Here is a 19076-nt window from a genome sequence, read left to right as displayed (position 1 = left end):
AGACTTTCTATGGCATTCAGCTCCTGCTAGATATAACTCTATATTACAACTAGGACTGAGCTGCATCGCCTCATCTGCTTCTTCTTGAAGTGCCCTATCCTCTCCTTCATTATGAAGAAAACCTCTCTACGTACCTTATTCTTATCTCTATTACCTCTTCTTAATTTATAAACCAACCAATCCTATGATAATTTTTTTTATTCACTTCTAACTCATCTTCCCCATCCTCTCAACTCGAGACAAAACCCCTATCACGCCATCATCTCCGAACCGGGACAAAGCTCTTTCACCATTTCAACTTTACCCCAAAGCAATCTTCACTACGTTCATCAAGAGCACCACTCTTCTTCAACTCTCCCTTTTCAATTGGAGTCGTGTGATTTTGAGTTTCCAAAACTTTATGCGATTGCACTATCCCTTTCTCCATTTCTCTTACAACTCGATCCTCTCTAGATTCTTTTAAATTTAGTTTAAAATTTGTAAATTAGAAAATTTATATAAGTAAATATATGGATTTATTTTTTTTTTTAAAAAAAAAAATTGAATTGTCATGAACAACAATTGAATAATTTATTTCATCTCGCTATTTGTTATCTCATGAAATAATTCAATACATGATGTATATTAAGCTTGAAAGTGTTGAAATAAATAAGCCCTTGTAAATTTCTAACTCAAAATCATAAAGTTTCTATTTGTTTTTATCATGGTAATATGATGAGGCTACTTCACCTACCTAACCAAGAAATATAGAGTTAGGGTTAGTTTTTTCAATATCAATATGTAGAGGGAGTTATTTTTGTTGTCCAATTAAAAATAAAAATGATATATTTATTTTTAAAGACTTGTAATATTTTATATTTACTTTTTGATAAAATGATAATATAATATTCACAAACTCAAATAAAAAAAATACTAACTCAACAACTTTCACGTGACCTTTTAAAAGAAATTCGAATGGTTAATAGTAATTTATTTAGACCTATATATTTTTGTATAAGTCATAATAATTAAATTTACATCCAATATGAGGTGTGGTATCACGGAATCAAAAATCCCATGTGATAAAAATTTTTAAGTGGTAAATTTTAGTTTAATACTAATCAAGAACCTTGGGCCTCACTGAGCGTTGTCATTGTCCTGAGTGGGTCGTCCTGGCTCGGCCCAGTTGAGTGTTAAAAGACAGAACAAATAAAAGCAGACAAAAGTACGGGCCGTCCATCGAGTCGTTGACGCATGTGCAAACAAAACCCTCAAAACGCTGCGTTTTGATTACAAAGGAAATTACAAAGCGCAGAAACTCCATTAACAGACACTTTTTTTTTATTAATTTTCTCGACCTCTTTCAAAACTCTGAAAATTCCTCTCTCTTTCTCTCTGTAGAGAGACAAACAAACATCGAGAGAACGAAAGAGAAAGATCTGCCAAAAATCAAACAGGTAAAAATTAAAAGAAAAACACGTTACTTTCCAACAGAAAAAAGAACATAATGAAACGAAAAACTAAGTTGTTTTTTTTTTTCTAAGACACGGTGGGGCGTTGCGGTTTCACTATCAAAGGAGAGAGATTAATGGGCAGTTGTAAAATTTGTTTGTAAGAATTCATGTTGTTTTTGTTCGCCTGTCACTTTAACATATCCTGTCTTTCACCTAACGGAAAAGGAAATTTTTTATTGTTGTGGGTGTGTTTTTTTTTTGGGTATCTCTTTGTATATGCTTTGCTTACAGTGTAAGAGCTTATGGGCATTTTCTGCTTTCATATTTTTTGGGGGTTTTTAGATCTTGAAATGTGGGTTTTCTTTTTTTGGGGTATGCTTTTATTTTTGTTATTTATACGTGTGCTTTTTTCCGAGAATATTGATTGGTTTTGTTTTGAATTTCTCCTTCAGGGGTTGGTTTTTTGAGGCTGGTTTTGGCAAATTGGAAATGGGTATTGAATTCTAATTGAAGAATGGGAGGAATGTGAATGTTTTTTGAAGGGGTCGAATTTTTGGGGTGGTTTTGATCTTTGGTGTCCGAGGGGTTTGTATGTAGAAATGGCTGACATAGCAGGCTTACAAGAAGCAGCAGGGTCTAGATTTAGTCAGTTGGAGTTGATTGGCAGAGGATCCTTTGGGGACGTCTATAAAGCGTAAGTTTATTATTTCAATTTCTTTCATTATCACATTGCTTGAGTGCATTTCAATGTTTATTATCATTTTGTTCTAAGAAAAGAGCTTCATATGAATGTGACAGTGTTAGTACTGATTGAATGTATTATCCTGCGCATTGTAGAACTTTGTTCGCCGTGTATGATTTAGTAGTATTTTGGTGTTTGATAAGAGTAGATTCTCGGAATGGTGTTAATGATACCAATGCCATTGTTGAACTGAAATCTTTTACAGTCTAAGTTGAAACATATAATGCCCTTGAGATATGTACTCTCTCTCTCTCTGTTAATTTATAAAGAAAAAAGATCTTCCTGTGAGTGGGGGAAAAAGGAGCCTCAAGGTCAGTCGGTTATTAATTGAATACAAGGCATAAATTGACTACTTAATTTTATACAATTAAAGTAGGGGTTTATGGAGACATCTGATAACTTTGTGAGCATTATAATAACTTTATTCAATTATATTTGTTATTTCATTAATACTGGTTTGATTCTGTGAAATTTGAATTGTTGGATTATCCTGAGATAGGCACATAACTTAGTATATGTTAATAATGAAATAGGCTTGGAGAATGACAGTTGCAAAATTAGGCACTTGTGTATTATCTAGGAGCATTGGTAATTTTGATGAACTATTAGAATGAAGTGCAAGGTTGCAAATGTAGAGTGTCCTCAAGAAACTGAATTTTAATTATATTATGTTTTTAATCATTGAGGAGTGCCCTCATTTGATCAAAAAAATAAATAAATAAATAAAGAAAGTAAAAAAGAAAAGAAGATTCAATTTTTGTGTCATGTGGACGGAATTATGAAACCTCATAATTTAGTGATTTAATGGGTGTGGTCCCTCTGATTTTGTTGGCTTAAAGAGGCACAAAACAATAAATTTAATGGATCTATCAATGAAATGCAATTGACTCTTTCCTAACCTATATATATGTTCTTGAGATCAAAATGTGCATTAGAACTTCCCAAAGCTGGTCTATAAAAATTTAGATTTAGATATGTGAATTGTTTGTCATGTAAAGGAAAGTGAACTGATATTGTGAATTCATAATGGTTGATGATTATTTAAAGAAATAAGTTTTTTCAGTGAATAACATAAGCTTTTAATTAAAGTGAGGAAACCAAAGGCCAATTAAAGAACTAAAAGGTGGATAGATAAGCTTTTTATCTAATGGGATTTGTATGTGAATGTTCCTTATTAAACCGTTTATAAAACTATTTAAAATTGAAATTTTCTTTTATTGTTGCCCACATATTTCTTGAGATTGGTAAACTATTTTACTTTCTTGTGGTGTAAAAGGTACTTGGCCTAATGCAATATTTAATGATTTATTTGGCCCTTGTTACACTGCAATGTCACTTCTTATTGATGCAAGATAAAAGGAAGCTGATTGAAGACTTAAAAATTTTTAGGGCTTCAGTTATATGAGTTCAATAGTAATTTTTCGTACTTAGGGTATTTTAGGGTTTATGTGGTGTTTTGTGTTTATCCTAGGATTTGGGGTTTAGCTATATTATTTCTGTTTTTGGTAGCTTTGGATTATGAATTATTGGGATTTGGAATTTTGAATAAGAAATTTCCCTCTCCCTTGGTTTTCTTTCACTTTTTCTCTATTTGTTCTCCAATTTCCTTTGTTCCCATCACCATTGTCTCCCTAATTTCCCTTTGATATTTTATTCTCTTCATATTTTCCTTCTCCTCTTCTGCATTGCTTAATCTAGATGTAGCATTTGTTAAGTGATAAACAAATACAAATACTTCTTGAGTGAATAAGGTCTGCGTACTAGCCTGTTTTTTCTTGATCTGCACTTCATATTATGTTGACTCAGTTAGTTCATGGAATTTGGCATGAGGTAGTGGCATCTGTTTATTTGTTTAGTAGATCTTTGACTTCTTGGTTCCTGTTTGTGAAGAGGGATGGATGTGCATATGATTGAAAAGGTCTTGTTTCAGTCTCTATCTAATTTTTGTTCTTTCATTTTTCCTTTTTCGTTAAAGAAATGGATGCCATTTCCATAGGAAGTGCTTACCTTGATAAATGGTATAAAGATTGAAGATTTACAAATAAAGCAAGCAATGTTCAAAAGGCTAACCTTTGGAATAGAGCCCACTTCATGTCAAAACTGGTATCCCATTTTGCTTATCAAGGCAAACTGTTAGTTGGTCTCCTTTTCTTGAGTTCACTTAAAGAGATTAGGCTCATATTTTTGAAAGATGGAGCCTTAATTACCAGGGAATGCCTCCTGAAATTGAATGGTACATTGTTTATGCAAATTATGCTTTTACTTTGTAACTATTACGCTACTGGCTTTTTGGTAATTGGTTTTACCACTGACATTGATTCTTTTCAAATGAGTCAGAGAGTGGACATTCTATTTCATAGTTGAAGCATATATGGTGCTTTGTCCTACTTGACTATGTCAGTGCTAGTTGTACTGCAACACATCTATGCCAATTTCTTACCCATAATCATGTTGGATATGCCATGACTGTTTGAATCATGACTCAAGGTCGATGAAAATGAGATTAATAGCTGATGCCTTTCTTGATTTGCAGGTTTGATAAGGAACTGAACAAAGAAGTTGCTATTAAAGTAATTGATTTAGAGGAATCGTAAGTGGATAGCTTTGTTAATTTTTCTTTGATTTATTCCTCTTTCATGTGTCAAACAGCAGGTGCTTGCTATGAGCGAGAAAGTCTTGTTTATGATCTTCTGTTCGTTGTTCATTTGTTAAGTATTAACTTGTTCTATTTTTCTTCCCCCCTCTTACTCTTGGTCACTAGTATATGTGTGAGTTTATTGTGAGGAAACCAATGTTGCTTGATACGTATAATTGAATCAATAGTTTGTGCGTGTTCATTAAAGGAAATTTATCTTTCCTTTATCAATTTCATTTCCAGAAGTTCCATTATAGTTCATCAACTTGTATGGGAGTTTACAGATGCCTTTATTTACTAGCAAGTAGATGGGGGCATATAACAACTTCTTTCATTCACTTTGTGTTTATTTTGCTCTTGATTTTTTTAGCTGTTTCTTATGTTTGCCTTTGTTTCGCATTTCTGTAGTGAGGATGAAATTGAGGACATCCAGAAGGTATACCTCACTTTCTCGTGAGCTAGTATCCTAACCCTTTAATGAGTTGGTCTTTAGGTTTTTCATACGTTTTGTTTTGTTCCAGGAAATTTCTGTTTTGTCACAATGCCGTTCTCAATACATCACTGAGTATTATGGTTCCTATCTTCACCAAACTAAACTATGGATAATAATGGAATACATGGCTGGTGGTTCAGTTGCTGACCTAGTAGGTGACTTCTATTACTTGCTTCTACATGTTTGGTGCATGACATTGGAAGTGAAGATTAACTAGGAAGTTTTGCTTCCCAATTTATATGAACTCTTGTTATTCTTTTTTTGGTTTGACAAAATGTATTAAATTTTATGAATACGCATTAGCGCGCATGTTCAAACATTGAAATAACATTTTTTTCATTGTGTTTTTGGTATAAAAGATTCTATATAACTACCTTTCAGTGTGATGTCAACTAAAGTAGGTAATGGTAATTGCAAAATTATAAACGCATTGCTGCCATCTTTCCTGTACTAGTACAACATTTTTTTCTTCGTGCTTTTAGCTTCAATCTCAATGCATTTTTTTACTAGACCTTGCTATTCTCTTTTTCTTTTCCTGTTCTAGTGTTAGCACACAATTTCTGATTTGAATTTTTTTTTTTAATTTTGGGTACATACAACGACTAATTTCCTCTTATTTCTCTGGTTGCATATGAATGAGTCTTCCTCTGCTTATATTTGTGTTGGTGCACTTGTTTTTTTTTCTGATTTGATGCAATATAATTCCTGAATAACATTTAGGTTTTCTGGAAAGTTAATGATGAATTTTTATGTACAGCTCCAATCAGGCCCTCCACTAGATGAAATGTCAATTGCCTGCATCTCACGGGATTTGCTGCATGCAATTGAATACTTACATAATGAAGGGAAGATTCACAGAGATATCAAAGGTTGTTTTCCTTTGCCTCTCCCTAATCTTCTTATAAACATAGTTGTCCCAGAGAGCATAAGAAAAATTTTAGAACATTTTGTTTAAGAGGCTTGTATACATGCCATGCTCTGTTTCAAATTATTTGTTTCTTTTGTTTTCAACCTTCATTTAATTTGTTTAAGTGTTTTTTGGTTTTAATGGCTTATTTTTTGTTCAATGACAACATTTATGCTATCACTTTGGCAGCGGCAAACATTTTATTGACTGAGAATGGTGATGTTAAGGTACTTTTCTTTCTCTCAAATGGGCTCATGTTATCAAATTATTTGTATAGAGTGGCTTTGAGTAAATGTATAAAATGGGTGGAGATATATGCAGTTTGCTGTTGGAAGTTAAGTATATGTCCTTGTAACAGGTTGCTGATTTCGGTGTGTCAGCGCAATTAACAAGGACAATATCAAGGAGGAAGGTACGGTATATTGTTTCATTAAGATGCATCACTTTTCCAATAAGCATGATTGCTCTTTTCAGGCTTTGGCTGCAGCAATTTTTAATTTTTATGGCTTGAGTGACTTTGTGATTTCTGGCCATTTTCTCTTACATTCTAGGGAAAAAGTTAACTTATTTTAGTTAGTGTTCATTTCTTTTAGAGAAAAGAAAAGAAATGTAGACAGGTCCTTTGGTCGGTGATCATCTTTCTTTCTCTCTGAACCTTCCTATATACTCTGTAGCTGCTTACTTATAACAAGGTTTTTTTCCCAAATAAGTTTTAATATACTGAAAGCTTTGATATATGCCCTTTCCATAATAAATTGATGGTCGACATTTGAATTGACATCTAGTTTTTGGAAAAAAAAAATCACTATAAGGTATTTTATATTAGAATTTAGTTTCTTTTAATATAGCTGTTCATGGTTTTTAATGCCATGAAGAAGAAAATTTGAAAAACTTATTTGTAAATGTAAAAAGTAAGGTTTTTAGGTGTTCAAAAAAGGAAAACAGGACATAATATTTATGTCTCAAAACTGAAGGTTGGACATTCGATCTGGAATTGAAGGGGTTCTATTTGGTAGTGCATGCAAGATCACAAATGATTCTGGAGCACAACCTTTTTCTGTTCTCAATACCTCTCCTTTCTAACTATTATCTGTATGTTTCCATACCATCAAATCTGGAATTGTTTTCTTTGTAAACTGCTTTTTCGAAAGGCTGCTTTCTCGTGGTATTGTAGAACGATTGCCATTTATTTGAATTTTACCTCCAATGTATTCACTGCCACCAGAACCATAGAAATGCCGAGTTGTCTTGGAGAGAAATTTGAATGATATTTATAAAAGGATTAAAAAATTTGCTCACATTCCATTTACCCTACAATTCGTAATCTTTATAATGCAATCAGTGTTACAAATTGTGTGATTGTCATATGATCGTCAATGAACTAATATGGTTAACAATGTCAGACTTTTGTAGGAACACCATTCTGGATGGCACCAGAAGTGATTCAGAATTCTGAAGGATACAATGAGAAGGTAGTTCTAAAAGCAGTGCTTTGGAGTTTTCTCTTGAGTTTCTGGCATGTCTTTATGCATTCACCTGCTTTCCATCCGCACATTCTCTCCCTCTTAGGCACACGTGCACAGCCTGCAATATCTTTGTCTGCTGAGTTGTGTTGAATAATGAGCATTCCATCACTGGGACTATTTGGTTGATACAGGCAGATATCTGGTCTTTGGGCATAACAGTGATTGAAATGGCCAAAGGAGAGCCGCCACTTGCAGACCTTCACCCTATGAGAGTTCTTTTTATAATACCTCGAGAAAATCCACCGCAGGTAATCTCAAGAGTTTTGTTATCATTCATTTCAAATGATTTGTTCTTATGTTTTTCCTTCTCTGGATGGAATGATCCTTCTTTACAATTTAAATGTAACCAAAATTTCTATCCTGCAGTTAGACGAGCATTTTTCTCGCCCTATGAAAGAATTTGTTTCCTTATGTTTAAAGAAAGTGCCTGCTGAGGTAATCAATTATGCTTTCTTGGAGGATTTTCTTACTTTGAACTATTTCTTATTTACTAATTGAATATATATTGTTAATGGATTGAAACATGCACTAGATCTACGTTACAGATTTTACTTCAAAGGGACCACTTGTGGAGCTGTTGATTGTTTTAGCTGATACTTTTGGCTACTTTGTTCTGTTTTCAGATATCTTGGAATTTGTCTTCTCTCTCTCTCTCTCTCTCTCTCTCTCATTTAAAGCTAAGCTGCCAGTTTTCTTGATTGTTTTTTAACCATTAGCAGTGACATATTTTGAAATTTCTGCATATTGGAAATGGAAGGAAATACATCTTTTTGGTTATTTGTCCGCAAATCACATATGGGGAAACTTTTTCCTTATTTCCTTTTCTTCCCAATGTAGGAGGAAACGGATTTCGTGGTTGACCCCACAACCTGTAGAGTAAGGTGTAGAAGTTTAGTTTTGATTATGTTACAAAATGGATTTTTGTTGTATCTAGTTTTTTCCTGAACTCCGTCAGCTGCCAATTAAAATGCAACATAACTGTTGGTGTATGCGCTTCTAAATTCTGATGTGTATAAGTTGAGTGATCCTGGGATATCGGCTTGATTATTTCTGAATTCTGTACAATGCCTTATGCTTTTCTTTAATCTGTTCAATTTCAGAGGCCTAGTGCCAAGGAACTTCTCAAGCATCGTTTTATCAGGAATGCTAGGAAGAGTCAGAGGCTTCTGGAGAGAATTAGGTGCTATGCTTGTACCTAGTGTTTCATATTTACATATGATAGGAAGCTTTATCAACACCGTTTTGAGCTGTCAAAGCACCTTGGAACACTCTAAATTATGCTTATGGTGTTAGTTATGTTCCTGACATGTTATGACTAGAGGATGCTAAGTTTAGAGTATCATTCTTGCATTGGCTATTATAGTTAAGATGGTTGCCTTTTGTTTCTTAATAGAGAGCGCCCAAAATACCAATTAAAGGAAGATGCAGAAACCCCCAGAAATGGCCCCAAAGCTGTAGGAGAGTCAACTGACACTGTGAAGGTGACAAGAGATATAAGAGGTGAAGAAACTGTTCGAGCTAGGTGGGTTAATTGTGTTGATTAGTTGTACTTCCTTGTTTTTTATGGGATTTTTGCTGACTTGTGCTGATCAGCAGTAATCAGGGGAAAACATTTAAGAATGCTGGATGGGACTTCAGCATTGGTGGAGCACAGAGTACAGGTACTGTCCGAAATGCTGTAAGACCTCCTCAGGTTAGAGAAAGGAAACTAGAAGTTGTATATAATCAAGCTACACCAAGAACTCCAGAGAGTGTTAACACGCTCAATGAATTCCCAGAAGTTTCTTTTGGAAAAGACACTAAGGAGTCATATTATGATGAACATCAGGATAATTACCAAGAGGATGTAAGATTCTCTCTCTCTCATGCAGTCACACACACACCTGCACACAGTAAAAACTTTTCACTGCATAAAGGCTGTTGGCATTGTAAGTTTTGCCCTTTTGTCCTATGCCCTTAATAAAAAGCTCTGTTGCATGGGATGATCAAGGGGCTTTAAAGATTGTTGTTTTTTAGAAATTGACTGAGAAGAGTAACACAGGATTAGGTTGACATGCAATGTAGTAATTTGTTTAAATTTTTTGGGAATTCATTTCCTGCCTGCTCTGATGGGGCTAGAAATTAAGTTCACTTGTCTGGATTCACCAACTGTTTCTGTCAAACTAGAGCCAATTTCATATAATCTGTTGTTTCTGTCTCTTACACCTATCCTATATATACATGTATATGTATATGCATATATATATGTGTATATATATATATATATATCTGACCCTTTTATGCTCAGATCTTGTGACATTGTTTTTGTTGCTTTATTCAGGATGACACATCTGTCAGCGGGTCCGGAACTGTTGTCATAAGATCTCCCAGAGGATCTCAATCATCTGCGTTATTTCGTGACCCAAGCTCTCTTGTAAGCTTCCTTCACTTACTTCATAGTTGTGTTCACAAAAATATTAAGTAGATAAAGTTTGTTGCCTTTTGTGTACCAGACATTGATTTTATTGGATTTCAATGTGCTGTGTAGTCTAGCAGCGCATATGCTTCTTTTGAAGATGCTTCTACCAGTGGAACTGTTGTTTTTCGTGGCCAACATGATGACTCTGATTCTCCTCGAACACCAAGATCCAGGCTAGGAATTCAAGAGAGAACTTCGAGTGCATCAGCTGAAGATAGTGCAGCAAATCTTGCAGAGGTGGTTTTTAGTTATTATTTTATTTTTCATCATTCGTCATCAGTTTTCTTGCACTGTAAAGCTTTTTTAGATTTTCTTGTTTAGTTGTGAATTACAATCAACAGGCTATAGAGTGTATGTTTCATTGATTGATAAATGATAGTGATATGGTGTATGATATTTGTATAACTTCCACTTTTGTTCCAACTATTTTCCTTACCATATATATCTGACATGCACTTGTTTGATAATTTCTTGTTTTCCTTATTGTTATTGTGTCCACAGTCAGATACATTAATTTTTGTCTAGTTGGAGTTTTCCTGGAACGTTTTGGTGTATGACGTATTGATTATTGGAGACTCAATTTCCTCGTGTAGAAATCTGAGTTTGCCATGGAATTTGTATTTATTATTAGCTTCTAGATATAGTGTGACCATGCTTTCTGTTGAAAAGCTAATCTTTTAATATGTCGGTTCAGGCAAAGGCTGCAATTCAAGCGGGGTTTAGGAAATTAAATGTTAGGGACAGGACTGCTTTGAGCAAGTTCAATAGTCCTGGGCATGAAAATAGAAGAAGAGATCAAATGAGTAACAGTTCTGATTCTTCCAGGTAAGCCTGATAACGAAGTTACTTTCCGTATCTTCAATACAGAATTTATTGTACCTTTGGTTATTATTTGGTTGTGTTATCATCTCTGAAGTATTGTAATCTATTTCAGAGGTTCTCGTGAATATTTTGATGCACAAAGAGTATTTCCAAGATCACGTCAACCAAGTGATGATGAAGAAAATGCAAAGATAGCATCATCGTCTATATCACTATCCATGTTGCTTATCCCTTCCCTAAAAGAGGTGTGCACCCTGATGTTATAGCTAAGTTTTTCCTTGCTAATTAGTGTGATAGAGGTAACTTCTGAAATATGCTTCCTATTTAAGCAATCTTCAATGCAGAGGCTGTATGTAGATACTTGTAATGATACAGATATCAAGTATGCAATACATTGAACTTAATCTTGGTGCAGATTCTCATGTATCTAGGTCAAAGTGCCTTATGTAATGTTAGGAGTGAAACAAGACTCTGTACCTACTTAAGTGAGTTGGTAATCAATCATAAAAATTTACTTTGTTGAGGTAGAAGATGGAAAAATCCAGCACTAAGAGGTAGGGTATTTGAGATGTTTTGACTAGTAGAACATGGATCTACAGTTGTTTTGAGGCAGAGGAGCAACTTAATATGGGTAAATATTATTAGCAAGTCCAAAGGAGGTGATTATAAAATTAGTTAATAAATTCCTTACCTGTGCTGTAGATGGAGTGACCTGACGCAAAAGTATGCATGTGTGTAAGGCACTAATTCAGGTTAAGAGCTTGTTTGTGTGAATTTCTGCCTTTACTCAAGTCAGCATCTGAACATGGTTCTAAGATGAAGCTGTTTACTGCAGCCATTCTTCTGCTTTCCTGTTGTTCTGTATCAGCTGCAACATTTATTAAGTCTGAATCAGTTTCCTCTTATCTATTGCATCTTAATAGTTTGCCAATGTTTGCAATGTAGGTGATTGCTGATGATTCAGAAGGGTCTGTTGCGCGTGCAGTTACAAATTCTCTCATAAATATGGAGCGTACAAAGCCCGGATCTTGTGAAACTCTTGTTCGCAGGTTGCTCGAGCGATTGGCAAGGTTAAAAATTTGTGAAAGAAAATAATTTATTTTGTATCTTAGTGTTACCACCTTTGTACGTTATTTGTCTTGGTCCTGATGAAACTCAAGCAGAGGTAAAATTTTGCAGCTCGAAGGAACCTTCAATGAAAGATATCCAGGAGCTAGCGGCTCGCATGTTCAATAAGGGCAAGACAACTCCTGAAGATACACAAAATGCAAACATGGAAACTGATAGTAGGAAAAAGCAACAGCATAAAGAACTTAATTCAAATTCCAACTTGAGCCCACTTGCTAGATTTTTACTTTCTAGGTTTGTTGAATTATTACTCCCTTACCTAACAAATGATCTCTGGTTTACAAATAGTGAAGTCCTATTTACAAATTTGTTGATCTTAATAGCACCTAACTGTTCTGAAATCTTCTCATGTGATGCAGATGGCAAAGCCAAACATCGCGAGATCTCAACCCAACTTGAAGGAAACTGTGAGATTTGATTATATCTCCATTTTGCAGTGTGTTTTCTTTAATGCAATTGTTCTGATTTTGATGTACATAACATTGTAAGAAATTGTGTATTTATTATCCATTATGATTAATTTTCTATCTTACATTTTTGTTTTGCCATGGCAGCATTGGTGTATAATTAGGTTTTGCTATTATCAACATTACAAGATGTAATCTCAGTAAACATTGATCATTCATTAAAATAATCTCTTCACTGTAATCTTTCAAGTGAACTTGCTGACAGTTTATAGTTCCCTTCATTTTCCTTGATATTTAGTAATTTTCATGAATGAATGGATTGGAGACTTCATGAATCATTGGCACCTTAACCATCTGGTGATGGGCCCATAAGAGATCATTGCCAGAGCTGAAATGAAGTTTCAAGGGTTGTTGCATTTCTCTTGGCTTTGCTGAGTGATGATAGGGCAACACAACAGCCTCTGAGTCATTGATGCATTTCGTGTTGGCTAAACCAAAGAGCATAATATTGGGCTTATTGCCCAATTTCTAAACTGGAAAATATGTTTAAACGCAATGGAGCTAGCAAACCAGTATATCAAATTATCAATAGTGTTTCTGTTGGATTAACACTTCCAATGTCTCCAAGCATCATGAAGGCTGTCTAGACCACTGCATTACACGCAAAGGTGGATTATAAATGAACAGCATTAACTCCAGAAATATTAGAGAACTCGGCCATGGGCAACATTCAATTACGGCAGGTTCTGCGCATTGCTGAGCAGCACAAAAGGGGCTCAACTTAGCTTTTTCTGGCTGGATGAAAGGAGATTGTCATTTAACAAGATTAACAAACCATCCATTATGGGTTAGACATTGTTACAAATTTGTGAGCAAAAGCCTGCGACCTAAGATTACAGGCACAAAAAAAGTTAGGAATTTAATGCATATTCACCTCTTCAAATTCTATTCAAGTTCTGCAACTAGCAAAGTTTAGGGTGTTGACCCCCAGGAGCTGGAGAACTGCAAACTATGCATGAATTAGCCAACTTCTGGGCAAAAAGTAGGTGCATGAGCTTTCTCGTCGTAATATACCAAGTTAAAACCAGCAAAACAACATTACAGGTTATAGTAAGAGCTATCAGCATATGGTTGATACACTGCAAAACAAGATCTTCTATCACATGTTTATTGAGTAATAGTGCATTTTCCTTTTCTGCCATTTTACATGTGCTGACCAGGATTAGAATCACACAAGCATCATCTAGCATATAAGCTGTTATGCTTTACAGAGGTTGTTTCCCTATCTCATTGAAGAAAAGCTGATGATTTCTTGGCTGCAAAATAAAACCACATTCTGGGGTTGCTCGTATGCTTGTTTAGTTTGATGCGATTTCCTATTTCCGTCTACCTTGAGAAGGTTGCTTTACTGGAGTCAGCTTCCGAAATGCAGCATGCAAAATCATAACTACAAAGCACATACAATTATAAGTTCATACAAATCAGACAAACATCAATAAAAGTAGAGAAGAATATGTAACATTTTACCTATATAACTGACACCGAGGGCACAGCATAGAGCCATTTGAACATTCAACCATATCAAAATAATTGCAGTAGCTGCAAAAGATGAGATGAGGTTAATGTTATAAAACCAAAAGACAGTAGCTTCCATCTGCTATCACTCGCCTTCCTTCAGTGTCTATATGCTTAACCGATTGCATTATTAAGAATACATCCTGACTAGAAAATGTTCATCCAAACAATAATCTTCTGACTAAGACTCCCAGGACAATCTACTCTTTTCTTGGACCCTGGAGGGCTCTTCTTTAGCAAATACAAAATAACAAACGAGGCATTGAGCCATTGAGTAAGCTTTACATGTAAATTCTACAAGCACAATGAACAATTCTTCTTAAAAGCACGAAAAGGTTATGAGAACTCACCACACTGCGCTATGCGAATTAAGACCTGTTGAGTGGCAGGAAATCCATCCAATCCCCATTTATCACTAAGGAACCTGAACAAATCCCAGAGTGCCAAACTTGATATCAACCCAACAAGTGCAAGTGGCAGCTGATACCTATTGACAACAACAGAAAACAAGTGATTAAGCAAGTTGGCTATGCAATCATTACTTTCTTAAGTTTTACCTATCCAAAGTTTTTTTGTGCTCACAACGTTCTCAGGAAACAAACAGAAAAATTAAAAACTGAATTTACCTCATTCTAGAATAGAATCAAATTAATTCTCAAAACCCACAACAATTCAGAAAGAAAGAAAGAACGAACAAATAGGGTTTTAGCTTACAAAGAACAAGCAAAGAAGAGAATAAAAAGCGAGGCATAATTCCGAGCATAACGCTTAACATTCTCATGAACCCTGAGCCTGGCCTGAGAAACCGCAGCTGGAAACGAGTAGGATCCACAATCCCCGAAAAACCCTTGAGTCCAAGACGGAGTTTCGCCGGAGAAATCGTTGGTGGTGAGCTTGGAGAATGGGTTAAGCGTGAAAAGGGAGAGCAGAATCCATAAATGAGAAAAAAAAGAGACCAAATAGCCCCAAAGGAAGCCGGTGATCGGGATGTTGGTAGTCGATTCGGTAATTGTTGAGGAACGGTCGGTGGCTGCGGCGGCGGACTGGTGGTCGTCGATGACGTTGAGGTAGCCGGAGTCACGGAGCCATGTTTCGAAGGTTGGGTCGGGGACACTGAGAGATAATGGGTTGGAGGAAAAGACCATTTTTTGGGAGTGTAATTTTTTTCTCTTTTTTTTTTTTTTTTTGTGGAGTTTAAGAATACAGTAATATATTTTTTTTAATATTAATTTTTTTTTATATGACCCATTTACCGCCAAGGATTCCAACCAACTAAACGTTCAAAAATCCCAAGCTCTAACCTTTAAAGAAAATGTCATTGAGACACATCTTCAAACACCTTACCTTAACTTCTAGCTATGGATTCTCCACTCTCTCACACCGTTTCATTCACGCACCTCTCACTCTCCTCTTCACAAACATCAACCCCAAAACCCAACCATTAATTCCTGCAGAGACTTCTCTTCCATTTTCTCATGGTTACACTTCTGTAACTGAACCTCAAGCTTCTACCTTACTATGTCCTTATATCTCTGTGCGTATTCAATGTCAAAAAGAGATTGCTGTAAGCTTTTAATTTCAATGGCATTTTCTTTTTTGGGTTTTGTTGTATAGATGAATTATTTATTTATTTTTGGGTTTGGGTTTGTTTAGGATATGTTTTCTGAAGCTCTTATGTGCTTTGGTGCAAGTTCAACCACTGTGGATGAAGATAACAATTGTGACACTTCTAAAGAGGTTACCCCTTTTTTTCTTTTCCTTGAAGACAAGATTTTGACTGTAAAGTATGGGTTTTTTTGGGTTGTTTTCAAGGTTCTTGTGCAAGAAGAGTGAGTGACCAAGCTTGTGAATATGCTTCTTAATTAAAGGTTTTAAGAATAGGTTTTTGAAAGATGTTTTTAAAGAACAAATTTTGTATAATTGGTATTTCTTATGCAGTTATGCATCGAGTCCATATTTCCCGAATCCGAAGATGTGGATGTATGCATCTCACAGGCTGCTGATTCTCTTGGCTTAAAAGAGATACCAAGTTATGAAGTTAAAACAGGTGAGCAATATGACTGGATAAAGAAAACTCAGGTTAGTTTACTTTTCTCATTCTCTCTGGCTTGGTACAATTAGCTTTTCAAGGCACCGCTGCGTGTGTGGCAATAATTGAGAAAAAAAAATTGTTTTATTTTCTTATAGAATTTTAATTACGGTAATAACTTGTGCCTTATAAGGAGAAAAAAAACAGGACATATAGAGTTGGCTATTCTAATGATAAATCTAACTTCATTCATAATATAATTTGAATCTTTGTTTTGATTTGAGACAGGAATCATTTGATTCAATTGAAGTTACTGAAGGACTTTGGATTGTTCCCGAGTGGAAGACTCCCCCGGTATGGTTATATCCAATTACCTTCTCTTAAGGTTTTGTTGTATTCTGTATTTATCAGACATACACAACTGCCCTCTTTACCATTTCTTCAGAATCCAGTGGACCTTCTTGACTGTAGTAGGTCTTTAATTTAAACTCCTTTTTAAGTGGGGACAATATTGCCAGTTAGCTAAGCATCTATATAAATCAAAGCTTGTGTTTACATTTGCACATGTCAATCGTCAGATAATCACCTCAATGTTCGTACAGAGTAAAACTCTTATTTTCTGTGTCCATGGAAGAATGTTTATTTTTTGGGTGAATTCAACAAGTATAAATGTGTTTGTTTTCATTCCTTTAGGATGTTCAAGCAATGAATATTATTCTGAATCCTGGATTGGCATTTGGAACTGGGGAGCACCCAACTACTAGATTGTGTTTATTGCTGCTACAAAGATTGATAGAAGGAGGAGAACGCTTCTTGGATTATGGCACAGGTTCTGGGATTTTGTCAATTGCAGCACTTAAGGTACTTAAGTCTTCATTATATCATTGAAATGGTAACTATAATAAAACCTTGTTAATCTGACTTATCAGTAAACATTTCTAGGTGCCAATATTGGTTTCACCTTTCATTCCATTTTTGTAACCATTTATTCTATTATATGTAGTTTATAATAGATCTTGGATAAATATTTGATCAATTTTGAGTTTTCTAATACATCTTCCATGCGTATATGTCTCCTACTTTTCTCATATCTTCTTGCTATGAGATGATATGCTCACATGTGAATCTTAACACATTTAATGTCACATGTGATTTAGAATTCTTGTCAATAGTGTGGCAATATGGTGTGCTAGCTGATCCTCACACACTAATTTCTCAATAATGATGTGAACTGCAGTTTGGTGCTTCTTTGTCTGTTGGAATTGATATAGATCCTCTAGCAATAACATCTGCACGTCAGAATGCCGCTCTGAACAACATAGGACCTGAAAAATTGCAATTGCGCCTGGTTTCTGGCAATACTTCCTCCCCTTCAATTGATGAACAGAAATATGATGAAAACCAGAGTTTATGTGAGCCAGTAGTTGAATCTGAATCAGAAAAATACGATGTGATCATCGCAAATATACTTTTAAACCCTTTGCTAGAATTGGCGGATGATATTGTCTCTCGTGCTAAGCCTGGGGCAGCAATTGGTCTATCTGGTATTCTATCTGATCAGGTATCTTCGTAGCTTAGGTGTCTTTTTTTTTTTGTTATAATTGAAGGAGGAAGGATTCGAGCCTGTTTTTTTAAACAGAAAAATTATACATCAATCAATGAATCAAATGCTAAGGTGCACCTTCCTAGCTTAGTTGATTAACTTTGATTGGCATGATTTAAAAATACATATTTGATCGGACTGGTTGATTATAATAACTATGGGGTTGCTCAAAGCTGAAATTTGATGTTTACCTACAACTTTATCTTGAGAGTGTTCTTCCGCTGAGAGAGCACATGATTTGATTTTGTGTATATACAAATTTCATGTAGCGTCCGTTCGTTCCAGTCTTTCACTGGTTTTCAATATCTGCCAGCTGCTGAACACTCAAAAGTGCATTTACCCTTTTGAGTGAACATACCCGTAGGGTGTAGAATAGATCAAGTCAGACCTAGACCAAACTGTTTTTGCTAAATTCATTGAACTTGGGAAACCATGCGGTCACATAAACTTCTCATTTGTCTTTGCAAACACTTCTCACCAATATCTTATTTCATTGTATTAACTCATAGGTGCTTGGACCTTATCTTAAATTATGTTTTATGCAGCTTCCTGACATTATAGATCGATATTCTCCATTGTTGGACAACATATCTGTGTCAGAGATGGACAATTGGGCTTGTTTAAGTGGTACAAAGAAAATTATTCTGAGTGGCAGCTGACGGATGTTTTAGTGTCCAAACAAGAAACAAAAATGGTCAGTTTAAGAGCTTGGCATCTGATGGGCATCTCGTGTATTACAATCTTTTCAACTTGCAGAATGTCATTAGATACGTTGTTATTATATCACTGAGAACATATGTAATGAATAAAGATCCAATTCTGTTGTCCCTAGTTCAATTTTGCTTGCTTTAGCTTAGTTCTAAACGACAAGTGAACCTTATTTCCTCAAAGCTATCATATTCATAGTTGAGTTCATTACAAACATGCAAAGGGAGGAAAGGGATGTCATCTACCACATACTCCCCCACTGCAAACGAAAAAGGGAGAAAAAAATCTATCCCTGAAATAGCCATGAAGCAGCAGCTGTCGATACATCTTATATTTAAGCAAGTCCACTAAGATATAATTATTCACCACATTAGAATAATTATGGCACTGTAACAGACTATAGAGCCCGACTTTACCAAAATATACTGCACAATCAATTTCCCTACTTCTAAAAGCTATATCTGCTGTACTACAGGTAATTCAGAAATCAGAAGGTCCACTATTGTTTACTCTTTTATCAGCAGAAATATCCTTCTACTGATGTAGCCGGAAAAAGTTTAGTTACCTGCAGCTCTCAAGTCATCCCTTAAATCAAATCATTAGATAAAAC

At 35.2% G+C, this 19076-nt stretch overlaps 3 protein-coding genes across 7 annotated transcripts; 2 read left to right on the top strand and 1 right to left on the bottom strand.

Moving 5' to 3' along the window:
* Positions 1–1294: 1294 nt before the first annotated feature.
* On the top strand, positions 1295–12676 carry LOC110419673 (Protein kinase superfamily protein). Of its 5 annotated transcripts, XM_089783987.1 has the most exons (22): positions 1365–1436; positions 1524–1590; positions 1886–2127; positions 4709–4765; positions 5219–5246; positions 5332–5454; positions 6061–6172; positions 6400–6437; positions 6569–6622; positions 7614–7682; positions 7868–7984; positions 8103–8171; positions 8837–8916; positions 9130–9258; positions 9330–9582; positions 10057–10149; positions 10264–10431; positions 10889–11019; positions 11129–11261; positions 11962–12086; positions 12196–12378; positions 12504–12676. In XM_089783987.1, exons 3-22 carry the CDS (start codon positions 2033–2035, stop codon positions 12541–12543), a joined length of 2097 nt encoding a protein of 698 aa, XP_089640113.1. In that variant the 5' UTR covers positions 1365–1436; positions 1524–1590; positions 1886–2032; the 3' UTR covers positions 12544–12676. The 5 variants fall into 5 exon arrangements, with proteins under 5 accessions (XP_021288443.1, XP_089640111.1, XP_089640113.1 ...); XM_021432768.2 differs by lacking the exon at positions 1524–1590 and having other exon boundaries at positions 1295–1436; positions 9333–9582; XM_089783985.1 differs by lacking the exon at positions 1524–1590 and having other exon boundaries at positions 1295–1436.
* A 757-nt stretch (positions 12677–13433) lies between these two features.
* On the bottom strand, positions 13434–15325 carry PRA1.H (prenylated RAB acceptor 1.H). Its single transcript, XM_021432223.1, has 4 exons — positions 14841–15325; positions 14477–14613; positions 14079–14150; positions 13434–13998 (listed from the first exon to the last, which is right to left on the bottom strand). Exons 1-4 carry the CDS (start codon positions 15269–15271, stop codon positions 13928–13930), a joined length of 711 nt encoding a protein of 236 aa, XP_021287898.1. The 5' UTR covers positions 15272–15325; the 3' UTR covers positions 13434–13927.
* Positions 15326–15354: 29 nt separating this feature from the next.
* On the top strand, positions 15355–19070 carry LOC110419244 (ribosomal protein L11 methyltransferase-like protein). The gene is made up of 7 exons (XM_021432222.2): positions 15355–15690; positions 15780–15863; positions 16065–16205; positions 16444–16509; positions 16849–17016; positions 17393–17716; positions 18304–19070. The coding sequence occupies exons 1-7, from the start codon at positions 15439–15441 to the stop codon at positions 18415–18417; spliced, it is 1149 nt and encodes a 382-aa protein (XP_021287897.1). The 5' UTR covers positions 15355–15438; the 3' UTR covers positions 18418–19070.
* Positions 19071–19076: the final 6 nt, after the last annotated feature.

The sequence above is a fragment of the Theobroma umbraticum genome, unplaced genomic scaffold, assembly GCF_002168275.2.
Source record: "Theobroma umbraticum cultivar Fairchild unplaced genomic scaffold, ASM216827v3 scaffold_67.0, whole genome shotgun sequence".
NCBI lineage: Eukaryota > Viridiplantae > Streptophyta > Magnoliopsida > Malvales > Malvaceae > Theobroma > Theobroma umbraticum.
The sequence above is the reverse complement of the archived record's forward strand: the minus strand, read 5'-3'. Positions and strand labels throughout refer to the sequence as shown.